The sequence below is a fragment of the Schistocerca cancellata genome, chromosome 1 (assembly GCF_023864275.1).
Source record: "Schistocerca cancellata isolate TAMUIC-IGC-003103 chromosome 1, iqSchCanc2.1, whole genome shotgun sequence".
NCBI lineage: Eukaryota > Metazoa > Arthropoda > Insecta > Orthoptera > Acrididae > Schistocerca > Schistocerca cancellata.
Genome location: NC_064626.1, coordinates 597400176 through 597422205, shown reverse-complemented (window position 1 = coordinate 597422205; position 22030 = coordinate 597400176). Strand labels below are relative to the sequence as shown.

Below are 22030 nucleotides of genomic sequence, written 5' to 3'. Positions count from 1 at the left end.
GTGGTGCTACAGAAGAAAGCTGAAGCTTAGGTCACATAACTAATGAGGAGGTACTGAATAGAACAGGGTACAACTTTGTGGTACAACTTGACTAGAAGAAGGGATCAGTTGGTAGGACACATTCTGAGGCATCAAGGGATCGTCAATTTAGTATTGGAGGGAAGTGTGAAGGGTAAAGAGCATAGAGGGAGACCAAGAGATGAATACACTATGTAGATTCAGAACAATGTAGGTTGCAGTAGTTATTCAGAGATGAAGAGGCTTGCACAGGATAGAGTAGCATGGAGAGCTGCATCAAACCAGTCTTTGGACTGAAGACCACAACAACAACAACAATATATTATCATATCTGTATATAACTTGACTTGTCTACTATCATATATAGATGCTTCTTTTGTAGCTGCATGACAAAATAAAAGTATAGGTAATACAATAATTGAATTAGGCATTTAACATTCTTTTAGAACATTCCTTACTTAGTGAGTAATACAATCATCTGTTAAACATTTAATTATCACCTAAAAAAGTAAGTACAAGAAATAAAAAACTGAAAATGTGCTCGGTAACTATAAGGACCCTAATCCTGAATGTGCAAAGTGTATGATGTTTAAACATAATATTTAAAAGATGTGTGTAGCAACTTCAGTAAATAAAAAACATTAATAATGTTATGGTGTACCTTGAGGATGAGAGACCATGATGCCTGTGGTTGTGCCACAAGCACAATAAGCTCCAATGCAATAGATGCAGCATCCAATGGGAGACATTGCTTGCCTTTGTTGAGAGTAAACAAATGAGGGACTGCAAATATAAACCATGTAGCTGGAGACTGAGCATCTTTGATCTGAAAAATCTGAACACCAGACAACCCTTTCCGAAAAACCTGCAAATGAAAGACCAGATAATTCTCTGAACACCAGTCAACAAATATGGGAAACAAAAAAAAGATCTGAGGTAAAAATTGACATGAAATGAAATCAGAGAAAAATTTGGTTCACTACATTTTCATTAAGCACCCAGGCACGTGGTCCTCACTGGTTATTTGAGCACTAGAATATTAGATAGCAGATAGAAAGATTCCAGTTTTCAAACAACCCTTACTCAAAAACAGTGACACATTCTGAGGAAGATTTACCTCTGCAGCTCTGACCATTTTCACAAAATGTTTATATAATTTTCTTTACAATTATGTGTGTAGCTATTGACCAATTTAAAAACTTAAAATACTGTCATATTCTTGCAAATTTAACTTGAAGTCTCGCAAAGGTATGCAGCCATTATCATTAACCCAATAAACATTTACAATGCTGATTGGTTGCTAATAACAGATCTCAGGTGTTTCATAGAAAAGTTGTACTGCATACAACCTCTTTATTATGCACTTTGGCCATGACACATCACAGACAGTCAGTCAAGAAATATATACATCATGAGTACAGAAAGACTTCATGCCTGTAAGGCAAAATAAGTGACAGACAGACTTACAGAATACATACCAGTATACTTAATAAGGAAAGCTGTGTAAGCACAGAATGTAGTGCACAGGTTTCATAGGTAAAACAATCAAGTGCAATTGTTGAACATGAATACTAAAGTGAACAAATAATGCTAACCAGAGCAAAGTAAACTAAATGCTGGCCACATTGTGCCCCAAACGTAGCACTCCAAATCATTTAAAATATCAGAAAAATTACATAAACTAATAAAAAGGCTACAGATACCTAAGTGTGACAATGAATGTCATCAAAATTCACAGCATTAATGGGAACAACCATATAGCACAGTAAAACATATTAAAATAAAAATGTATTAAATAGCAATAACAAAACATAAAAGTAGCTTAAACAGACTGAGTGATTTGAAATAGAGTTGGGGATGCCAGGTATGAATGGAGGAGAATATTTTACAATTTTTTTCTTTCCTTTTTTACAGAAGTATGGGAATTCAAACTTGAATTCATATAATAGTATCATAGGAATAAATTATAAAACCATTAGTAAAAAAGCTGCTAAAAGCTGATACACAACAACATGCTGCAACCAGGACAGCACAAACACAACGCTCACACACCTTTTTATGAATGAAAAGCAAAATAAATTTTATGCAGTAATCAAAACTTGTGAAAGTACACAGGCAAATACTAATCTAAGTGGGACAGCAATGCATATAAAATCAGTGTGCACAAAAATTTGAAGGGCAGCAATTGAAAATTATCAGCAAACCCCCAAATCTTTAATAAAAAACACAAAAAACTATCACAGGAGGAGCATGCTGCACTCAGGGTGGTGGTACTCAGTAATCAGTTATATTTGTGTATAGAAACATGAAACAAAATACAGCAAAAAAAAAATTTCAAGTCTTAGGCAAACTAGGAAAGACAGACACACATTTTTTCCACGAAGGGCCGCAAGGGCAACTCAAAAACCACAATCCATTCATATAGAAACAAATCAAAGAAACAAATAGAAGTTTGATAAATGAGAGTTATGAAAGTTGTGGTCCTAAATGAGATCATTAAAGTAACACAACATTAAAATATTTAAAAAACCAATTCTATATGAAGAATACTGGTTTTGGTAGCTTAGTTTATTTGGGGCACCAGACCAAACAGTAAGGTCATTGGTCCCATCGGATGAGGGACAGATGCAGAAGGAAACTGGCCGTACTCTTTCAAAGGAACACACCTGGAATTTGCTGGAAGCAAGTTAGGGAAACCAGGGAAAACCTACATCAGGATGGCCAGATGCAGGTTTGAACCATTGTCCTCCCAAATGTGAGTCGATTGTGCTAACCACTGTGCCACCTCACTTGGTATATTGGCTTTTCCGGTGCCCATGTCACCATTTGTGAAAAATGAGTGTCTGGTTTTCTAGTTTGCCTAAACACTTGGAACTTCATTGGCTGATTGGATTGATTTGGGGGTAAGAGACCAAACAGTGAGGTCATCGTTCTCATTGGATTAGGGAAGGATGGGGGAGGAAGTCGGCTGTGCCCTGTCAAAGGTACCATCCTGGCATTTGCATGAAGCGATTTGGGGAAATCTTGGAAAACCTAAATCAGGATTGTTGGATGTGGGATTAAACCATCATCCTCCAGAATGTGAGTCCAGTGTGCTAACCACTGCTCCACCTTGCTCGGTCATTGGCTGAAGTTTGTTTCATATTATTATGTAAAAATTTCGTGACTGAGTATTGCCACCTGAGTACAGCATGCTCCTTCTCTGACAGTCTTTTGGTGTTTTTTAATAAAAATTTGGTGGTTTGCTCATGATTTTCAATTGCTGTCCTGTAATTTTTGTTCTTACTGATTTTATATGCAAGGTCGTCCCACTGAGATTAATGTTTGACTATGTACTTTCATCAGTTTTGATTAGTGTGTTAAATATATTTTGGTTACCATTCTTCAAAATGAGTGCAAGAATTGTGTCTATGCTGTCCTGGTTGCAGTATGCTGCTGTGTGGTAACATTCGGCAGCTTTTTTAGTACTGGTTTTAGGGTTTATTGCAATGGCTTGATTATACAACTTCAAATTTTAAATCCTGTACTTGTGTAAAAATTAAGAAAACTTGTGAAGTGAAATATCCTCTTCCCTCCATACCTTGTATTCATGACTAGTTTGAATCACAGTCTGTATAAGCTATGTTATGATTTATTACTGCTATTTAATACATATTCATTTTAATGTGTTTCCGTGTACTATATGGGCTGTACACATTAATGTTGTGAATTTTGATGATATTCATTGTCACACATTTCTAACTGTAGCTTTTTTGTTATTTTCTGTAATTTTTCTTGTATCTGACATTCTTTGGAGCACTAAGTTTGGCACACCATCTGGCAGGCTTTTAGTTTACTTCACTCTTGTTAGCAAGATTTGTTCACTATAGTTTTCTTGTTCAACAACTGAATGTGACTGTTTTCTCTGTAAAATCTCACGTACTATATGTCAGTGCTTTTGAAACTTTCTTTATTATGTACACTGGTATGTATTCTGTTAATTTGTCTGTCACTTATTTTGCCTTACTGTAAAGGTCATGAATTGTTTCTGTGCTCTTGATGTAAATATTTGTTAACAGATTGTCTGATGATGGGTCATGCCCAAAATGCATAATAAAGGGTTTGTATTCAGTACAATATTTCTACGGAACATCCAAGATTTGTTATTAGCAACCAGTCAGCAGTGTATATGTTTACTGGTTTAATCATAACAGCTGCATAACTAAGGCACGACTTGAACTTTCAACTGCAATACACTGTGCCATCCTGGGCATTTCCATGATGTCATGAAATATTACATCGCAAGTAGGACTTTTATGAGAAATAAAATGAAGACCATGTTCAACAGTCCTATTTGCATCATGGCGTTACATCTAATTATGCTCAGTTAAAACTGGTAAACAAATCATGTAATGTACAGAAACTTAAGATCAGATTTGAGCATGAGTAGGTGGAAAGTGAAATTAGAGCTGCACAGAGGGATCAAGACTTTACTACCTGTGAGGCTAAGTTTCTGGCATCTCATATACACTCCCTTCTCTTTCCACGGCAGTTTGCTAAATCTTGTGTGCTAGTAAGTGATATTGTGCAGAGAGAAAATAATGTAATTTGTTGAGGGCATACATGGAAGTTGAATCGTCTCATCACACAAGGTGCCAAGTTGGCTGCAGAAAGTGTCCAGCAAGTAAGTGAGCACAATTTTGATAAAGAGGACCACTGCAGAAGTGAAGAGTGGCTGTGAGCAGACAAAAATTTCTATTTTCTCGGAAGCTGAAAATGCAACAAAGACTTGGCGTATGTAACAACATGTCAAGTAAAATGTTTCTTAAATAAGTCCTTTTCAAATTTTTTTAATAGCCTGAATGCCTAGTAGTGTGAAAATAATGCTTTAGTCAAAAAGGCTGACAAGGGGAGCTCCATAGTTTTAATTACTGATGAGGATTACGTTTCTAAGACTTTAAAATTTTTTGATGAACATGAAATAGTAGAATTCAAGAAGCAGCTTCCTTACCCTTTTGTCAAGATTCTAAAAAATGAATAAATGATTCAAATTTTTGTTTAAGTCAGATTTTTCTAAAAACATCTTAATGTCATGAATCCCATAGTGCCTAAATTTTGGTCTCAGGTTAAGTTTCATAAAGCAGATTTTCCGATCGGGCCCACTGTTTCTCTATTGTGGAGTTTAAGGGACCAGACTACCAAAGCCATCAGTTGTTTCTTTATTCAGAGCCCTAATTGCTACATTAATAGTTTTTGTAATGCAAAACTTAAAGAAATTTATACATTCCCTTAGTCCTACAGTGTAAAAAATAGCTTTGAATTAGTCAGGTTGCTAAAGGACATTGAGGTCCCAGATGGGGTGGTACTTGCTTTCCTACATATTAAGAATCTTTGTACTAATATTCCATCAAAGAAACCCTGGAAATCATAATGAAATAGTTTTGAAAGTATGGCATAATAAGTCTAGGTGAGACCAGTGAATTTGTTGCATTCATGTGCTTATCCTTGTCTTTTAATTACTTTACATTTGACAGTCACATTTATCACCAAAGTGATTCTCTCTCCATATGATGTTGCCTTTCTGGGATCCTTTCCAACATTTTTGTTTATTATCTTGAATATGGCATCTTTAACTCTTATCCTGATCTAAAAAAGAAAATTATTGAGTACCACAGATTTATGGATGATAAATTTGTCCTTTTCCAGAGCAGTAGAGCTGATGTAGATTCATTTGCACAAGTTTGTAACAATTTGTATGGGAACATACATTTCAACACAAAGTTGATCATACTTTGAATTTTCTTGATCTTCAGATTTCTAGGGCAGGCTGTAAGTTGGTTATGGACAGCTCTTGCAAACCGACTGCATCTGATGTCATTATTGCTTCAGACTCCTGTCACACAGCAGCACATAAGCGTACATTGTTTTCATCTATTTTCCACTGGCTCACTAGATTAGGTTTAGATGACAATGCAGTTAATAAAGAGATTAGTATTGTAATGCCCCCCCCCCCCCATGAACCATGTACCATAGGGGCATCTGTTGAGAGGCCAGACAAACATGTGGTTCCTGAAGACGGGCAGTAGCCTTTTCAGTAGATGCAGGGGCAACAGTCTGGATGATTGACTGATCTGGCCTTGTAACACTAATCAAAATGGCCTTGCTGTGCTGGTACTGCGAACGGCTGAATGCAAGGGGAAACTGCAGCCATAGTTTTTCCTGAGGGCATGCAGCTTTACTGTAAGGTTAGATGATGATGACATCCTCTTAGGTAAAATATTCCGGAGGTAAAATAGTCCCTCATTCAGATCTCCGGGTGGGGACTACTCAAGAGGACATCGTGATCAGGAGAAAGAAAACTGGCGTTCTAAGGATCGGAGTGTGGAATGTCAGATCCCTTAATAGGGCAGGTATGTTAGAAAATTTGAAAAGGGAAATGGATAGGTTAAAGGTATATATAGTGGGAATTAGTGAAGTTTGGTGGCAGGAGGAACAAGACCTTTGGTCAGGTGAATACAAGGTTATAAATACAAAATCAAATAGGGGTAATGCAGGAGTAGGTTTAATAATGAATAAAAAAATAGGAGTGCAGGTAAGCTACTACAAACAGCATAGTGAACGCATTATTGTGGCCAAGATAGACACGAAGCCCATGCCTGCTACAGTAGTACAAGTTTATAAGCCAACTAGCTCTGCAGATGATGAAGAAATTGATGAAATGTATTATGAGATAAAAGAAATTATTCAGGTAGTGAAGGGAGACGAAAATTTAATAGTCATGGGTGACTGGTATTCGAGAGTAGGAAAAGGGAGAGAAGGAAACATAGTAGGTGAATATGGTTTGGGGGTAAGAAATGAAAGAGGAAGCCGTCTGGTAGAATTTTGCACAGAGCATAACTTAATCGTAGCTAACACTTGGTTCAAGAATCATAAAAGAAGGTTGTATGGATGGAAGAATCCTGGAGATACTAGAAGGTATCAGATAGATTATATAATGGTAAGACAGAGATTTAGGAACCAGGATTTAAATTGTAAGACATTTCCAGGGGCAGGTGTGGACTCTGACCACAATCTATTGGTAGATTAAAACTGAAGAAACTGCAAAAAGGTGGGAATTTAAGGAGATGGGACCTGGATAAATTGACTAAACCAGAGGTTGTACAGAGTTTCAGAGAGAGCATAAGGGAACAATTGACAGGAATGGGGGAAAGAAATACAGTAGAAGAAGAATGGGTAGCTCTGAGGGATGAAGTAGTGAAGGCAGCAGAGGATCAAGTAGGCAAAAAGATGAGGGCTAGTATAAATCCTTGGGTAACAGAAGAAATATTGAATTTAACTGATGAAAGGAGAAAATATAAAAATGCATTAAATAAAGCAGGCTGAAAGGAATACAAACGTCTCAAAAATGAGGTCAACAGGAAGTGCAAAATGGATAAGCAGGGATGGCTTGAGGACAACTGTAAGGATGTAGAGGCTTATCTCTCTAGGGGTAACATAGATACTGCCTACAGGAAAATTAAAGAGACCTTTGGAGAAAAGAGAACCACTTGTATGAATATCAAGAGCTCAGATGGAACCCCCAGTTCTAAGCAAAGAAGGGAAAGCAGAAAGGTGGAAGGAGTATATAGAGGGTCTATACAACAGCGATGTACTTGAGGACAATATTATGGAAATGGAAGAGGATGTAGATGAAGATGAAATGGGAGATATGATACTGGGGAGTTTGACAGAGCACTGAAAGACCTAAGTCGAAACAAGGCCCCCGGAGTAGACAACATTCCATTAGAACTACTGACAGCCTTGGGAGAGCCAGTCCTGACAAAACTCTACCATCTGGTGAGCAAGAATTATGAGACAGGCGAAATACCCTCAGACTTCAAGAAGAATATAATAATTCCAATCCCAAAGAAAGCAGGTGTTGACAGATGTGAAAATCACCGAACTATCAGTTTAATAATTCACAGCTGCAAAATACTAACGCGAATTCTTTACAGATGAATGGAAAAACTGGTAGAAGCTGACCTCAGGGAAGATCAGTTTGGATTCCATAGAAACATCGGGACACGTAGGGCAATACTGACCTTACGACTTATCTTAGAACAAAGATTAAGGAAAGGCAAACCTACATTTCTAGCATTTGTAGACTTAGAGAAAGCTTTTTACAATGTTGGCTGGAATACTCTCTTTCAAATTCTAAAGGTGGCAGGGGTCAAATACAGGGAGCGAAATGCTATTTACAATTTGTACAGAAACCAGATGGCAGATATAAGAGTCGAGGGGCATGAAAGGGAAGCACTGGTTGGGAAGGGAGTGAGACAGGGTTGTAGCCTGTCCCCAATGTTATTCAATCTGTATATTGAGCAAGCAGTAAAGGAAACAAAAGAAAAATTTGGAATAGGTATTAAAATCCATGGAGAAGGAATAAAAACTTTGAGGTTTGCCGATGACATTGTAATTCTGTCAGAGACAGCAAAGGACTTGGAAGAGCAGTTGAACGGAATGGACAGTGTCTTGAAAGGAGGATATAAGATGAACATCAACAAAAGCAAAATGAGGATAATGGAATTTAGTCGAATTAAGTCGGGTGATGCTGAGGGAATTAGATTAGGAAATGAGACACTTAAAGTAGTAAAGGAGTTTTGCTATTTAGGGAGCAAAATAATTGATGATGGTCAAAGTAGGGAGGATATAAAATGTAGACTGGCAATGGCAAGGAAAGTGTTTCTGAAGAAGGGAAATTTTTTTAACATCGAGTATAGATTTAAGTGTCAGGAATTCATTTCTGAAAGTATTTGTATGGAGTGTAGCCATGTATGGAAGTGAAACATGGACGATAAAAAGTTTGGGCAAGAAGAGAATAGAAGCTTTCAAAATGTGGTGCTACAGAAGAATGCTGAAGATTAAATGGGTAGATCACGTAACTTATGGGGAGGTATTCAATAGAATTGGGGAGTAGAGGAGTTTGTGGCACAACTTGAGAAGAAGAAGGTATCGGTTGGTAGGACATTTTCTGAGGCATCAAGGGATCAAAAATTTTGCATTGGAGGGCAGAGTGGATGGTAAAAGTCGTAGAGGGAGACCAAGAGATGAATACACTAAGCAGATTCAGAAGGATGTAGGTGGCAGAGATAGGAAGATAGTGGAACAGGAGGGGAAAATTGCTGCCCTTCAGGCTGAGCTAGATCAGGCTAGGGAAGATCTGGACAGGTTAAGGAGGGAGAAGGGCAAAGAGAGGTGGGAAGTGGCAACAGGTAGCAGAAGGAACAGGCCTAGAACTAAGTCTGACAGTTTTGTGGTGAATGTCAAAAATAAGTTTGACCTGTTGCTTCAGTTAGAAACTGATGAGCCTCAAGCAGAGGTAGGTGTAGACAGGACACAACAAAATTTCAATAGCAAATTGAAAAAGAATGTAGGAAAGCCATCGAAAAGGAAGAAAGTTTTGTTGTTAGGTAGTTCTCATGCCAGAGGTGTAGGCCAACTTCTGCAGGAGGAATTAGGACCAGAATACCAGGTCACAAATTTTTTCAAACCAAGTGCTAGTCTGGATCAGGTGACAGAGGATTTAGGTTCACTCTGTAAAGTATTTACCAGGGAAGACACCGTGGTTATTGTGGGAGGGCCAGGGAACAGCATCGACAGAGATCCTGGGTACAGTATAGAGTGTGACCTGGTAAAGATTGCGTCGGCATCAAGACACACCAATGTTGAATTTGTATCTGTCCTGAGACGCCATGACCAGCCTCATTTGAACTCTTTTGTTGGGAGAGTTAATTTGGAGTTGGAACGGCTGCTTGGGTCGGGTGCGGGGGCTCATATTGGTGTAGTTCCTGTTGATTCTCTCAGTAGGTGGGACTATACCAGGCACGGCCTACATCTCAACAGGAAAGGAAAGGGGAAACTGGCTGGGGTAATAGCAGGAAATTTAAGGAGGGGAGGCACTGCCATGAATGGTAAAATACCAGTGGTTACAGGTGTTGGAGCAGCACCTTTTTTAGGATAGGTAAGACAGAAAGATGTCAAGTTCTACGAGAGGTCAGGATTGAAACAAATCTTCAGTTTAGGAAAGAAATTAAACAGCACAATTCTAGCACATTGGATCACCAACCACAGCTGTCAATTATAAATTTTCACCAATCACCAGAAATTTTATCTCCACCAAGTTGTATCTCAGTCCTAGGTAATTGCATTGATGAATTAAAGTCACCCAACCCAGTTGACATAATCTGCCTCTCTGAACACCATGTGACCACTGGTATAGCAACTAGGCCTAAGCACAATGAGAAACTCAGACAGGAGAGTTAGAATAAGGAAAGGTTCTCATAAAAATATAATTAAAAATAATGTAAGTATATTTCATCAAAATATTGGGAGTTTAAAGAATAAAATAGATGAGCTTCTGGTTTGTTTAGAAGATTTAGAAGCTCAGGATGAAATAGATATACTATGCCTGTCTGAGCATCACATTGTTACTGATATGGATAAGGTAAATGTAAGTGGATATAAGCTCTCTGCACATGTAATGAGAGAAAATATGGAGAAAGGAGGAGTTGCCATATATGTCAAAAGTTATCATTGTGCAAAAAGTATAGAAACAAAAAAGTTTTGTGTAGAGAAACATATAGAAGCATGTGCCTGTGAGCTTAAATTAAATAAAGGCACATTTATAATTGTAACTGTATATAGGTCCCCATCAGGAAATTTCCATCTATTTCTGAAAAATTTGGACTCCTTGTTGTGCTATCTGTCAGACAGGGGGAAGCAAATTATTATTTGTGGGGACTTCAATGTAAATTCTCTGAAAGAGGGTAATAGGAAAAATGACCTTGAAGTATTACTCGGTTCTTTCAATTTGACGCCCATTATTGATTTTCCTACTTGGGTGGTAAAGGATAGCAGCTCACTGATAGATAACTTCTTTATAGACCAAGATAAGTTTAACCAGATAAATGCTCAGCCTGTTGAGAATGGTCTTTCTGATCATGGTGCACAGCTAGTTACAATATATGACATAGCTCCATTCAGCAATACTAAACAGTCCTCCAAAGTAGTACGTTCAGTCAACGATTTAACAATTGCAAATTTCAGGGAAAGCCTACAGCAGTTAGACTGGGATGAGGTGTACCGTGAACCTGATGCCAATTTAAAATATAATTTATTTCATGACTTTTTGTAAATGCATTTGAAAACTGCTTCCCCAAGAAAATAATTAAATATACTCGTAAGAAACCTCGTAACAAACCATGGCTTACTAAGGGTATAAAAATTACTTGTAACCGGAAAAGGGAAATGTATCTGACAGCAAGAAAGAGTAGTGACCCAGAAACTATCAAACATTATAAAAACTACTGTGTTATATTAAGAAAAGTTATTAAAAAATCCAGAAGTATGTGTATCATGTCTGAAATCAGCAACTCTGATCATAAAATTAAAACAATTTGGAATATTATTAAAAGAGAAACAGGTCAACCAAGAGCACAGGAAGACAGTATTACCATCAAATTGAATGGAAACTTTACGAACAAAAAGTCAGAAGTTGAAAATATTTTTAATAATCATTTTATAAATGTTGTGGATATAGTAGGATCCAAGTGTTCATTAGAAGATGCTAGGCTGTTAATGGAAGAGGCCATACATATGCAATTTGATTCAATTGAAATCTCACCCACTTCTCCCTCTGAAATTAGGAAAATAATAAACTTGCTTAAAAGCAAAAACTCACATGGAATTGATGGCATTTCCAGCAAAATACTAAAAGCTTGTTCTCAACAGATAAGTAAGATTCTCAGCCACCTGTGTAATAGCTCTCTGGAACAAGGTATTTTCCCTGACAGACTGAAATATGCTATTGTTATACCTTTGCATAAAAAGGGGGATAGATCTGATGTCAACAATTACCGTCCAATCTCCCTTCTAACAGCTTTATCCAAAATTTTTGAGAAATTAATGTATTCAAGAGTAGCTTCACATATCTGTAACAATGAAGCACTAACAAAATGTCAGTTTGGCTTCCAGAAAGGTTTTTCAACAGAAAATGCCATATATGCTTTCACCAATCAAATTTTGAATGATCTGAATAACCGAACACCACCAATTGGGATTTTTTGTGATCTCTCAAAGGCTTTTGATTGTGTAAATCATGAAATTCTGCTAGACAAGCTCAGGTATTATGGGATGAGTGGGACAGTGCACAAATGGTTTACTTCGTACCTAACTGGAAGAGTGCAGAAAGTTGAAATAAGTAGTTCTCATAATATGCAAAGATCAGCACATTCCTCAAACTGGGGAACTATCAAGAATGGGGTTCCACAAGGGTCAGTCTTGGGTCCTTTGTTGTTCTTAATATATATTAATGACTTGCCATTCTATATTCATGAAGAGGCAAAGTTAGTTCTCTTTGCTGATGATACAAGTATAGTAATCACACCTGACAAACAAGAATTAACTGATGAAATTGTCAATACTGTCTTTCAGAAAATTACTAAGTGGTTCCTTGTAAACGGACTCTCACTGAATTTTGATAAGACACAGTACATACAGTTCCGTACAGTGAATGGTATGACGCCATTAATAAATATAGAACTTAATCAGAAGCATATAGCTAAGGTAGAATATTCCAAATTTTTAGGTGTGTCCATTGATGAGAGATTAAATTGGAAGAAACACATTGATGATCTGCTGAAACGTTTGAGTTCAGCTACTTATGCAATAAGGGTCATTGCAAATTTTGGTGATAAACATCTTAGTAAATTAGCTTACTATGCCTATTTTCACTCGTTGCTTTCATATGGCATCATATTTTGGGGTAATTCATCACTGAGAAATAAAGTATTTATTGCACAAAAGCGTGTAATCAGAATAATAGCTGGAGTTCACCCAAGATCATCCTGCAGACATTTATTTAAGGATCTAGGGATATTCACAGTAGCTTCTCAGTATATATACTCTCTTATGAAATGTGTTATTAACAACCAAACCCAATTCAAAAGTAATAGCAGTGTGCATAACTACAATACTAGGAGAAAGGATGATCTTCACTATTCAAGATTAAATCTAACTTTGGCACAGAAAGGGGTGAATTATACTGGCACTAAAGTCTTTGGTCACTTACCAAATAGTATCAAAAGTCTGACAGATAACCAACAAGTATTTAAGAAGAAATTAAAAGAATTTCTGAATGACAACTCCTTCTACTCCATAGAAGAATTTTTAGATATAAATTAAAAATAAATAAATAAATATTAAAAGAAATAAAAAATAAAAATAAAAAACACAAAAAATGAAAAAGTTGTTATATTAACTTAAGTATGTTGTTAAATTAACTTAATTATGTCATGTATTGGAAAATTTGACTCGTTCCACATCATTACGAAATATCGTATTCATGATCCATGGAACTAGTATTAATCTAATCTAATCTAAGCAGTACGTACTGGGAGATGAAGAAGCATGCACAGGATAGAGTAGCATGGAGAGCTGCATCAAACCAGTCTCAGGACTGAAGACCACATCAATCAATCATTGTAATGCAGTTGGGCCTGGTCAATGTATTTTCTGAAAAGAGTGTAGGGAATGTGGGCAACAGAATCCCTACAGGATTGCAGCCAAACATACCTCTGTTCAAAGATAGGTTGCAACATGTATTATTATCCTATTATTATTAGCACAAGGCTTGATCTATATGGGTCAGAGTGGGAGGGACTTCATAACAAGGTTTGGAGAACACGTATGTAGAAGTAATTATAGTGCACTAGGCTGGCATTTAACGTGAAGGGCCATGTTTTATCCTAGAAGAATGAAGGTTTAAAAACCCTTCACACTGAGCCTAAGGGTAGGGACCTTGATATCCTGCAGGAACTTGAAGTGTATGCACACCACAAATTAGATCCTAGCATTGTAAGTAATGAGCAGATTGCAAGCAACAGGAACTGATTTTTTAATATCTTTGATGATGTATTACTTCAATGACCTCATTTAGGACCACAACCTTCATGACTCTCATTTATAATGCTTCTTTTTGTTTCATTGATTTATTTCTGTGTGAATGGCTACTGGCTTTTGGAGTGCCCATTCAACCCTTTGTGAAAAATGAGAGTCTGGCTTTCCTAGTTACCTAACACTTGGAATTTCTTTTGCTGATTTTTTTTTCAAGTTCTTATGTACAAAAATAGCCAACCTGAGCACAGCATGGACCTTCTGTGACAGTTTTTTGGAGTTTTTTAATAAAGATTTGGTGGTTTGCTAACAATTTTTAATTGCTGACCTATAAATTTTGTTCACACTGACTTTATATGCAAGGATCCTATGTATTTTCATTGGTTTTGATTATTATGTGAAATATATTTTGCTTTTTCATTCTTAAAAATGAGTGTGAGGACTTCGTCTATGCTGTCCTGGTTGCAGCATGCCATTGTGTAGCAGCATTCAGCAGCTTTTTTACTAATGGTTTTACGATTTATTCCTATGGTTTGATTATACGACTTCAAATTTGAATTCATGTACTTGTGTCAAAATAAAAAATAAGAAATGTAAAATAGCCTCTTCCCTTCATACCTTACATCACTGACTAGTTTAAATCATGTAGTATGTATAAGACATGCTATGATTTATTACTGCCTTTTAATACATATGTATTTTATTGTGTTTTTCTGTACTATATGGTTTGTACACATTGATGCTGTGAATTTTGATGGTATTCATTGTTGCACGTGGCTAACTGTGGCCTTTTTGTTATTTTCTGTAATTTTTCTTGTATTTGACAACCTTTGGAGCACTAAGTTTGGCATAGCATCTGGCAGGGTTTTAGGTTACTTCACTCTGGTTAGCATGATTTGTTCACTATAGTTTTCTTGTTCAACAATTGCACATGACTGTTTCCTCTGTGAAGTCTTGTGCACTATATGGCATTGCTTATACAATTTTCTTTATTATGTACACCATTATGTATTCTGTAAATTTGGCTGCCAGTTATTTTGCGTTACTGTGTAGGTCATGAACTACTTCTGTGCTCATGATGTATATATTTGATAACAGATTGTTTGATGATGGGCCAACGTCTGAAACACATAATAAAGAATTCAGATTCAATAGAACACTTCTATGGAACACACAAGACCTGTTATTAGCAACCAATCAATGTTGTATATTTTTATTGGACTGTCATATTCTACTCATTAAGAGGTATAATGTTATGTTGAAAGTTTAACATACTAAGACAAGTATTAAAGCTAGAAACTGTGTATTTGTCTTGAAGGAGCGTAACTGATGACATGCAAATATCCAGACTTTATTCATCTTGTATTTGAGAATAAGAGTACTCAGCAAGTTCCAACAAACCGTACACATAATTTCAAATCTTTACATAATTTTTTCTTGCTAACACTTTCCACAAAATGATGAAAGGAAAAAAGATTATCATCTAGCAAATTTCTTCTGTTTGTGCAGTAAAACAGCATCAGGTGCGACATTTTAATTTATAAGTTCTGTACGACCAATTCACAACACTGTTTGCAAACAGTATCCATATATATCAATGAACACATCTGCATAATTATATCATTGTACAGCAGACAGTTCAGGAGATATGACATCATAAACATTGATATTCACTACAAGTATTAAGAACTATAGAAATTGGTTATACAGTGATCTTGCATATAACACTATTGTACATGAGCTGTGTGAATAATCATTCAACAACTGAATGAGAAAGAAAGGCATCATGACAGTACAGTGTGTAACACAACATGAAACTTAGTTTCCTGACATAAAAATTGAATTAAACACCCTACTACCACTATCCAATTTGTATTCTGCCAGGACTGTCCAATATGTAGTCTACAAATGGTTTACTGACTATTTAACTATGAATAACCTACTTCACAAATACCAGTCATGCTTCCGGTAACATCATAACAGCAAACCTGTTTTAATAAAAGTAATACCTTGAAGTTAGCCATGAATGGAAAAGCAGTCAATTCTGGTGTTACTTTACACCATCTTCAAGTGCCTCTATGATACCAGGTGATCATTTGGACACCATGTAATTATCATTTCACAACAATTACCATTTCCAGTAATATCATAACAGCAAACCTGTTTTAATAAAAGTAATACCTTGAAGTTAGCCATGAATGGAAAGGCAGTCAATTATGGTGTTACTTTACACCATCTTCAAGTGCCTCTATGATACCAGGTGATCATTTGGACACCATGTAATTATCATTTCACAACAATTACCATTTCCAGTAATATCATAACAGCAAACCTGTTTTAATAAAACTGATACCTTGAAGTTAGTCATGAATGGAAAGGCAGTCAATTCTGGTGTTACTTTACACCATCTTCAAGTGCCTCTATGATACCAGGTGATCATTTGGACACCAGGTAATTATCATTTCACAACTGATGGAGGATACAAAAAATCAGTGTTCATTATGCTGAATCTTCTTCTCCTGTTTATGGTGTGAATGACAGCAGCACATCAACTAAATTGTTTCTAATAAAATCTATAAGTACCTACTACACAATGTTTCTAATACTGTTGATTCTGACATTTTACTTGGCAAATTGGGAAGCCTGAATTTTTCTCAAAGTTCAGTTCAGTGGTTTCACTCTTTGTGAGTTCTCACCAACAATGGGTCATTTCTGTAAGCTCAAAACACCCAGGAAGACAGATAGTATTGAATGCTCTTGAGGAGTTGGTATTATCTCTGACACTCTTCTGACTGCAAGTCATATTTCCCAAAGTAAATACCACATATGTTGTAGTGGCAGTGGTGATGGTGATGGTGGTGGTAGTGGTAGTGGTGGTGGTGGTGGTGGTGGTGGTGGTGGTGGTGGTAGTAGTAGTACTAATAGTAGTACATGTGGATCTATTTTTACAAGAATAGTGAACATATGCTGATGACCTCCAGTTATATTAAGAGCAAACTCATTCTACTTGAAGACATCACCAAAAATGTCAATGCTGACCCACATCCATTATCAAAATGGGCATAGCATAAAGAGTTAAAGCTCAGTCTATTCAAAACCCACATTGCCCTTACCAGTTATTACACAATCCTTATCTCCAATTCTAAATGGAAAATATGAAAATGTTTTCCCTCCCAAAAAGTCTAGAAGGAATAATACAGAAAATAAACTTATCTAAACACTCAGATACAATTTTCAAGAATGCTTCAACATTTCTATATACTTTACAAAACTATAAAATGTTCTTCCCTTTGGATCAGGAAAGTGAAAATTATATGAATATTATACTTTTAATTGTTGATTATAGCCAAGTTGTCGTGCAAGGTGCTTGTGAGGAAAGCTCACCATATTTTGTACTGGTAATGGATGCCTCTGTATATCTGTGACAATACAAATTTTCACTATATTGTTCTGTGTTATGAACAGCTATCTTGGCTACATGAAAACAACCTAATGTCAGCATTATTATTATTATTACTATTATTATTAGTAGTAGTAGTAGTAGTACTAGTAGGTTAAATAAACAAATAAACTCTCTTTAAACACAAGTCAATAATGACAAATAATGTTGTTGGATGCCTCTTGCTTCCATTGCTTATGTTATAAGCAGCAGATGTCTAATGTGACAAGAAGTAGCATTTTATTTAGTCTCAGCCTAGCCATTAAATTAAGCACATTAAAGTTAGCTTGAGTAAGCATCTGTAGTTTGAAGCTGTTTAACAACAGTTAGTCATTAATGTAGTTTGTAATAGCTGCTTGATGTATGAGGGCTATCCACAAAGTACATTACGTTTTGGAATTAACAATAAATAAAGTATTGGAATTTTTTTTTATTATATACAGATGAAAGCCACACTTAAATACTACTTTTCTACATAGTTGCCATTTAAATTAAGGCACTTATCATAGTGATGGACGAGCTTGGAAATTCCTTCGGCGTAAAATTCGGCCGCCTGCGCCTTCAACCACGTGGTTACCTCTTCTTGAAGCTGTGTGTCGTCATCAAAACGCTGCATAGCCAACCACTTCTTCATTGTTGGGAATAAGTGGAAGTCGCTCGGTGCCAGGTTGGGACTGTACGGCGGATGAGGAAACAACTCCCACTTCAAAGATTCGAGAACTTCACGAGTGGCATTTGCCGTGTGGGCCCAGGCATTGTCGTGAATCAGCAAGATCTTTGAGCCTAACTTTCCCCTGCGCTTGTTTTGTATTGCTCTTCTGAGGTTGTGCAGGGTTTGCCAATACCTTTGAGAGCTTATTGTAGTGCCTCTTTCCAGGAAATCCACAAAAATCACACCTTTTCTGTCCCAAAAGAAGAGGTAACCACGTGGTTGAAGGCGCAGGCGGCCGAATTTTACGCCGAAGGAATTTCCAAGCTCGTCCATCGCTACAATAAGTGCCTTAATTCAAATGGCAACTATGTAGAAAAGTAGTATTTAAGTGTGGCTTTCAACTGTATGTAATAAAAAAATTTTCCAGTACTCTATTTATTTTTAATTCAAAACATAATGTACTTTGTGGATAGAACTCGTAATTAACGTATATCTTGACTTGTCTCGTGTAAGATTTCCTTCATTTATGCAACACAATTAATTAAATAACTTTATTTATTACTCACAACCGACACAAAAAGGTTACATGTTTGCACCTGTTACTGTCCTTCAGAGGTGCCTGCCGGCCAGGGTGGCCGAGCGGTTCTAGGCGCTACAGTCTGGAACCGCGCAACCGCTATGGTCGCAGGTTCAAATCCTGCCTCGGGCATGGATGTGTGTGATGTCCTTAGGTTAGTTAGGTTTAAGTAGTTCTAAGTTCTAGGGGACTGATGACCTTAGAAGTTAAGTCCCATAGTGCTCAGAGCGATTTTAACCATTTTTTTATCCTTCAGAGAAGTCACCAGCATTGTATAGAACCCATTGCCAGTGATGTGGAAGGCACAGTATTCCATTAGCAGAGACTGTTCTGTTGATGGTGTAAATGAAGCAGTCTAACGTTATGGTGATTCTTGTGTATGACTGTGATGGTGTTATCCTAACGCATTATGTTCCTCAATAGCAGACCGTCAATGCACAGTATTACTGTTCATTTTTGGAGCATCACCTGTGACCAGCTTTGCAAAAGAAGCGGTGACACTTTCTGCGCAGCCCACCCATCATTTTGCATGACAATGAGTGGGGCACGTACAGGGCAAGCTGTGGCTGCTCTGTTCAGTCGACGGGACTGGGAAGTACTGTACCATCCACCATACTCCCCAGACTTAAGTCCTTGTGACTTTGGTTTGATTCTGAAGATGAAGGAATCACTTCGTGGCATTCGCGTCAGAAGTTTTCCAGAGATTTGACAGGCAGTGGACAGTTCTATTCGCACCATCAACAGAACAGGCTCTGCTAATGGTATACTACACCTTCCACATCGCTGGCAAAGAGTTCTACACAGCACTGGTGACTACTTTGAAGGACAGTAACAGGTGCAAACTGTTACTTTTACTTGTTTTAGGTTTAAAAAGAATCTGTCTACTTCACTGAACATTACGTTTATTTCACATTGTACAGCCACACAAAAACACACATCGTCAAAGACCTAGTTTCTAGTACTTGTCTCTCCAAAGACTCTAAAGCAGAAGTGATACCAACTTCTGTCTGCCACTTAATTAAATACAAACACATATAACTGTAACACTTTTCCTTATTTAATTAAGAAAAAAAAGGGAACACATCAACATGAAAGACCCATCTTATGACATAAATCTAACAGTCTTGGTTTTGACTGCGGCTTCGTCAGTATATTTGCTAACTGGTCCTCAGTTGAAATATGTTGAATGCCTAACTCTCCTTTCAATACCTTTTCTCGGATGAAGAAATACTTTATTTTTATATGCTTAGTGCAATGATGGAACTCACGGTTTTGTGCTAGTTTCACTGTTGCCTGATTGTCAACCTTAAGGACTGGAACTTCATTCAGCTTTCTCATTCCTCTAAAAAGTCTACACAGATAGATTATCTCCTTCACAGCTTCTGTTACAGCTACCAGCTCTGCTTCTGTTGTAGATGTTGCAGTCACTGCCTGTCTTTGGCTGAGCCAGGAGATAGCTCCACCTGCATGTGTAATAAGTACACCAGATGTTGACTGTCCAGTTTTGTTGCACCCTCCAAAGTCTGCATCGCTGTAGCAATCTAATATGCCACTGCACAAATTTGGATGACAGATTATGCATAGATCACATGTACCTGCTACATACCGGAGTACTCGCTTTAGTCGCACTACATCTTCTGTTGATGCCGTGTCAAGAGTTCGAGACAGGGAGCTCACACTATAAGCCAGGTCAGGTCTCGTTCCAAGCATCAGGTACATCAGTGCTCCAACAGCTTGCCATTAGGAAAAGTTACACTTCTCTGCATTCTTTCCTTCTACCTGTAATGTATCTGGTTCCTTTACAATTGGTATTGAGACAGGTTTACACTCTTGAAAACTGAAACGCTCCAGAATCTTCTTTGCATAGGCTTGTTGACTTTTCTTGGTTGCACCATCATCAAAGCGTTTTATCTCAAGTCCAAGGAAATATGATGCTTGTTTCACAGTGATCTTAAATTCAGCCTTCAACTCATCAAAAAACTTTCTGGCATCCAGCTGATCATTTGCCACAACTAACCCATCGTCTACATAAAGAGCAACTAACAGTTTCTTGCCACCTTCTTCTCTGATATGTAAACAAGGATCTGGATCACTTGCCTTGAAACCTGCTGACATGATAAATGCTCCAAACCGTTTACTCCAACATCTTGGGGCTTGCTTAAGTCCATACAAACTTTGCATTAATTTGCAAACTCACTCTGTGCCATCATTATACCCTTCTGGCTGTTGCATGAATATTATTTCTTCTAGTTCTCCATACAAGAATGCTGTAGACACATCAAACTGTATTAGATGCATCTTTTAAGCTGCAGCAACATTTAACATTGAACGAATTGTGCTCAACTTAGCTACTGGACCAAAGGTCCCTCTGTAGTCTACACTGTAGCGTTGATTAAATCCCTTGATGACAAGTCTTGCTTTATATTTGTCAACACAAACATGTAACTCTTGTATCAGTTGTACACAAATAGTTGCGGCTATTTAAGTTACAACCCTCAAATTTTTATTTTGTGTTCAGGACTTGGACAATATAAAATAATAAAAATACAATTCAATAACACAAAATAATAAAAATAATAACAAAATTCTGCAAGATATCGCTGATTTTCTTATAGATGGGCCATCAGCTCCAGAATTCCACTGTCTTAATAACCTTAACACTTGCTAGATATAGCTATTGTGTGGTGCCCATTTTGGGCCTATAGAGCAGATGTGGATTCTACAGGTCACCACACTCATAGGACTCATCTTTATTCATGAAGAAACGCTTCCTAAGGTTCATATTGCATCATGACACTCCTGTCCTCAATCATTTTAGTGTCTTACATGTCATGTACAGCAGATGGAATCTTATGGCATGGTCCCCTGCAATCTTCTCCCTAACCCTTTTGGTTAATGAATTTTGCCATAGCTCTGTTTGGTGAGTTACATGTTGTGATGGAATTGCTAGTGATGTCTGCATGAAGCTCCTTCTTGACCTCAGCGTGGGTTTTGTGGTTTATGTCCAAAGAAGAGAGTGTATGGGATCGATTTATTGCTTTCTTTCTCTGTTTCTGCAGCTGTTCTTCTGCAGATGTCATGTGGTGCTATACTCATAGTTTGATAAATTTTGGTTATAGGAGTTGGTTCTAGGCAGCCAGTCACAATGTGTCCAGTCTTGTTTAATGCCATATTCTCCTGTTTGCATATGTGGAGTTTCACCAAACTGGTGCTGCATATTCTGCTGCAAAGAGGCATATTGCCAGGGCAGGCCGTGAGCCTCGTGTCATGCCAGTAAACCTACGTATGATGATGTTCCAGGCAGATGCTTTTAGTTTTGTGTGTTGGCAATGACATTTGAATGTGAGTCTACAATCTAACTTTATTCCCAGATATTTTAGAGTATCATAGTGGGATAGTTGTTGCCCTCTCTAGGTAATATTTAACATCCACC

At 37.3% G+C, this 22030-nt stretch overlaps 1 protein-coding gene across 2 annotated transcripts in view; it reads right to left on the bottom strand.

Annotated features, from left to right (window-relative positions):
* The window catches only part of LOC126161919 (uncharacterized protein KIAA0825 homolog), a 170650-nt gene that overhangs the window by 77950 nt on the left and 70670 nt on the right, over positions 1 to 22030 (bottom strand). For both annotated transcript variants that reach the window (XM_049918092.1, XM_049918100.1), the window contains exon 5: positions 680 to 883. In XM_049918092.1, coding sequence (XP_049774049.1) covers positions 680 to 883 — 204 coding nt within the window. The remainder of the gene's footprint in view (positions 1 to 679; positions 884 to 22030) is intronic.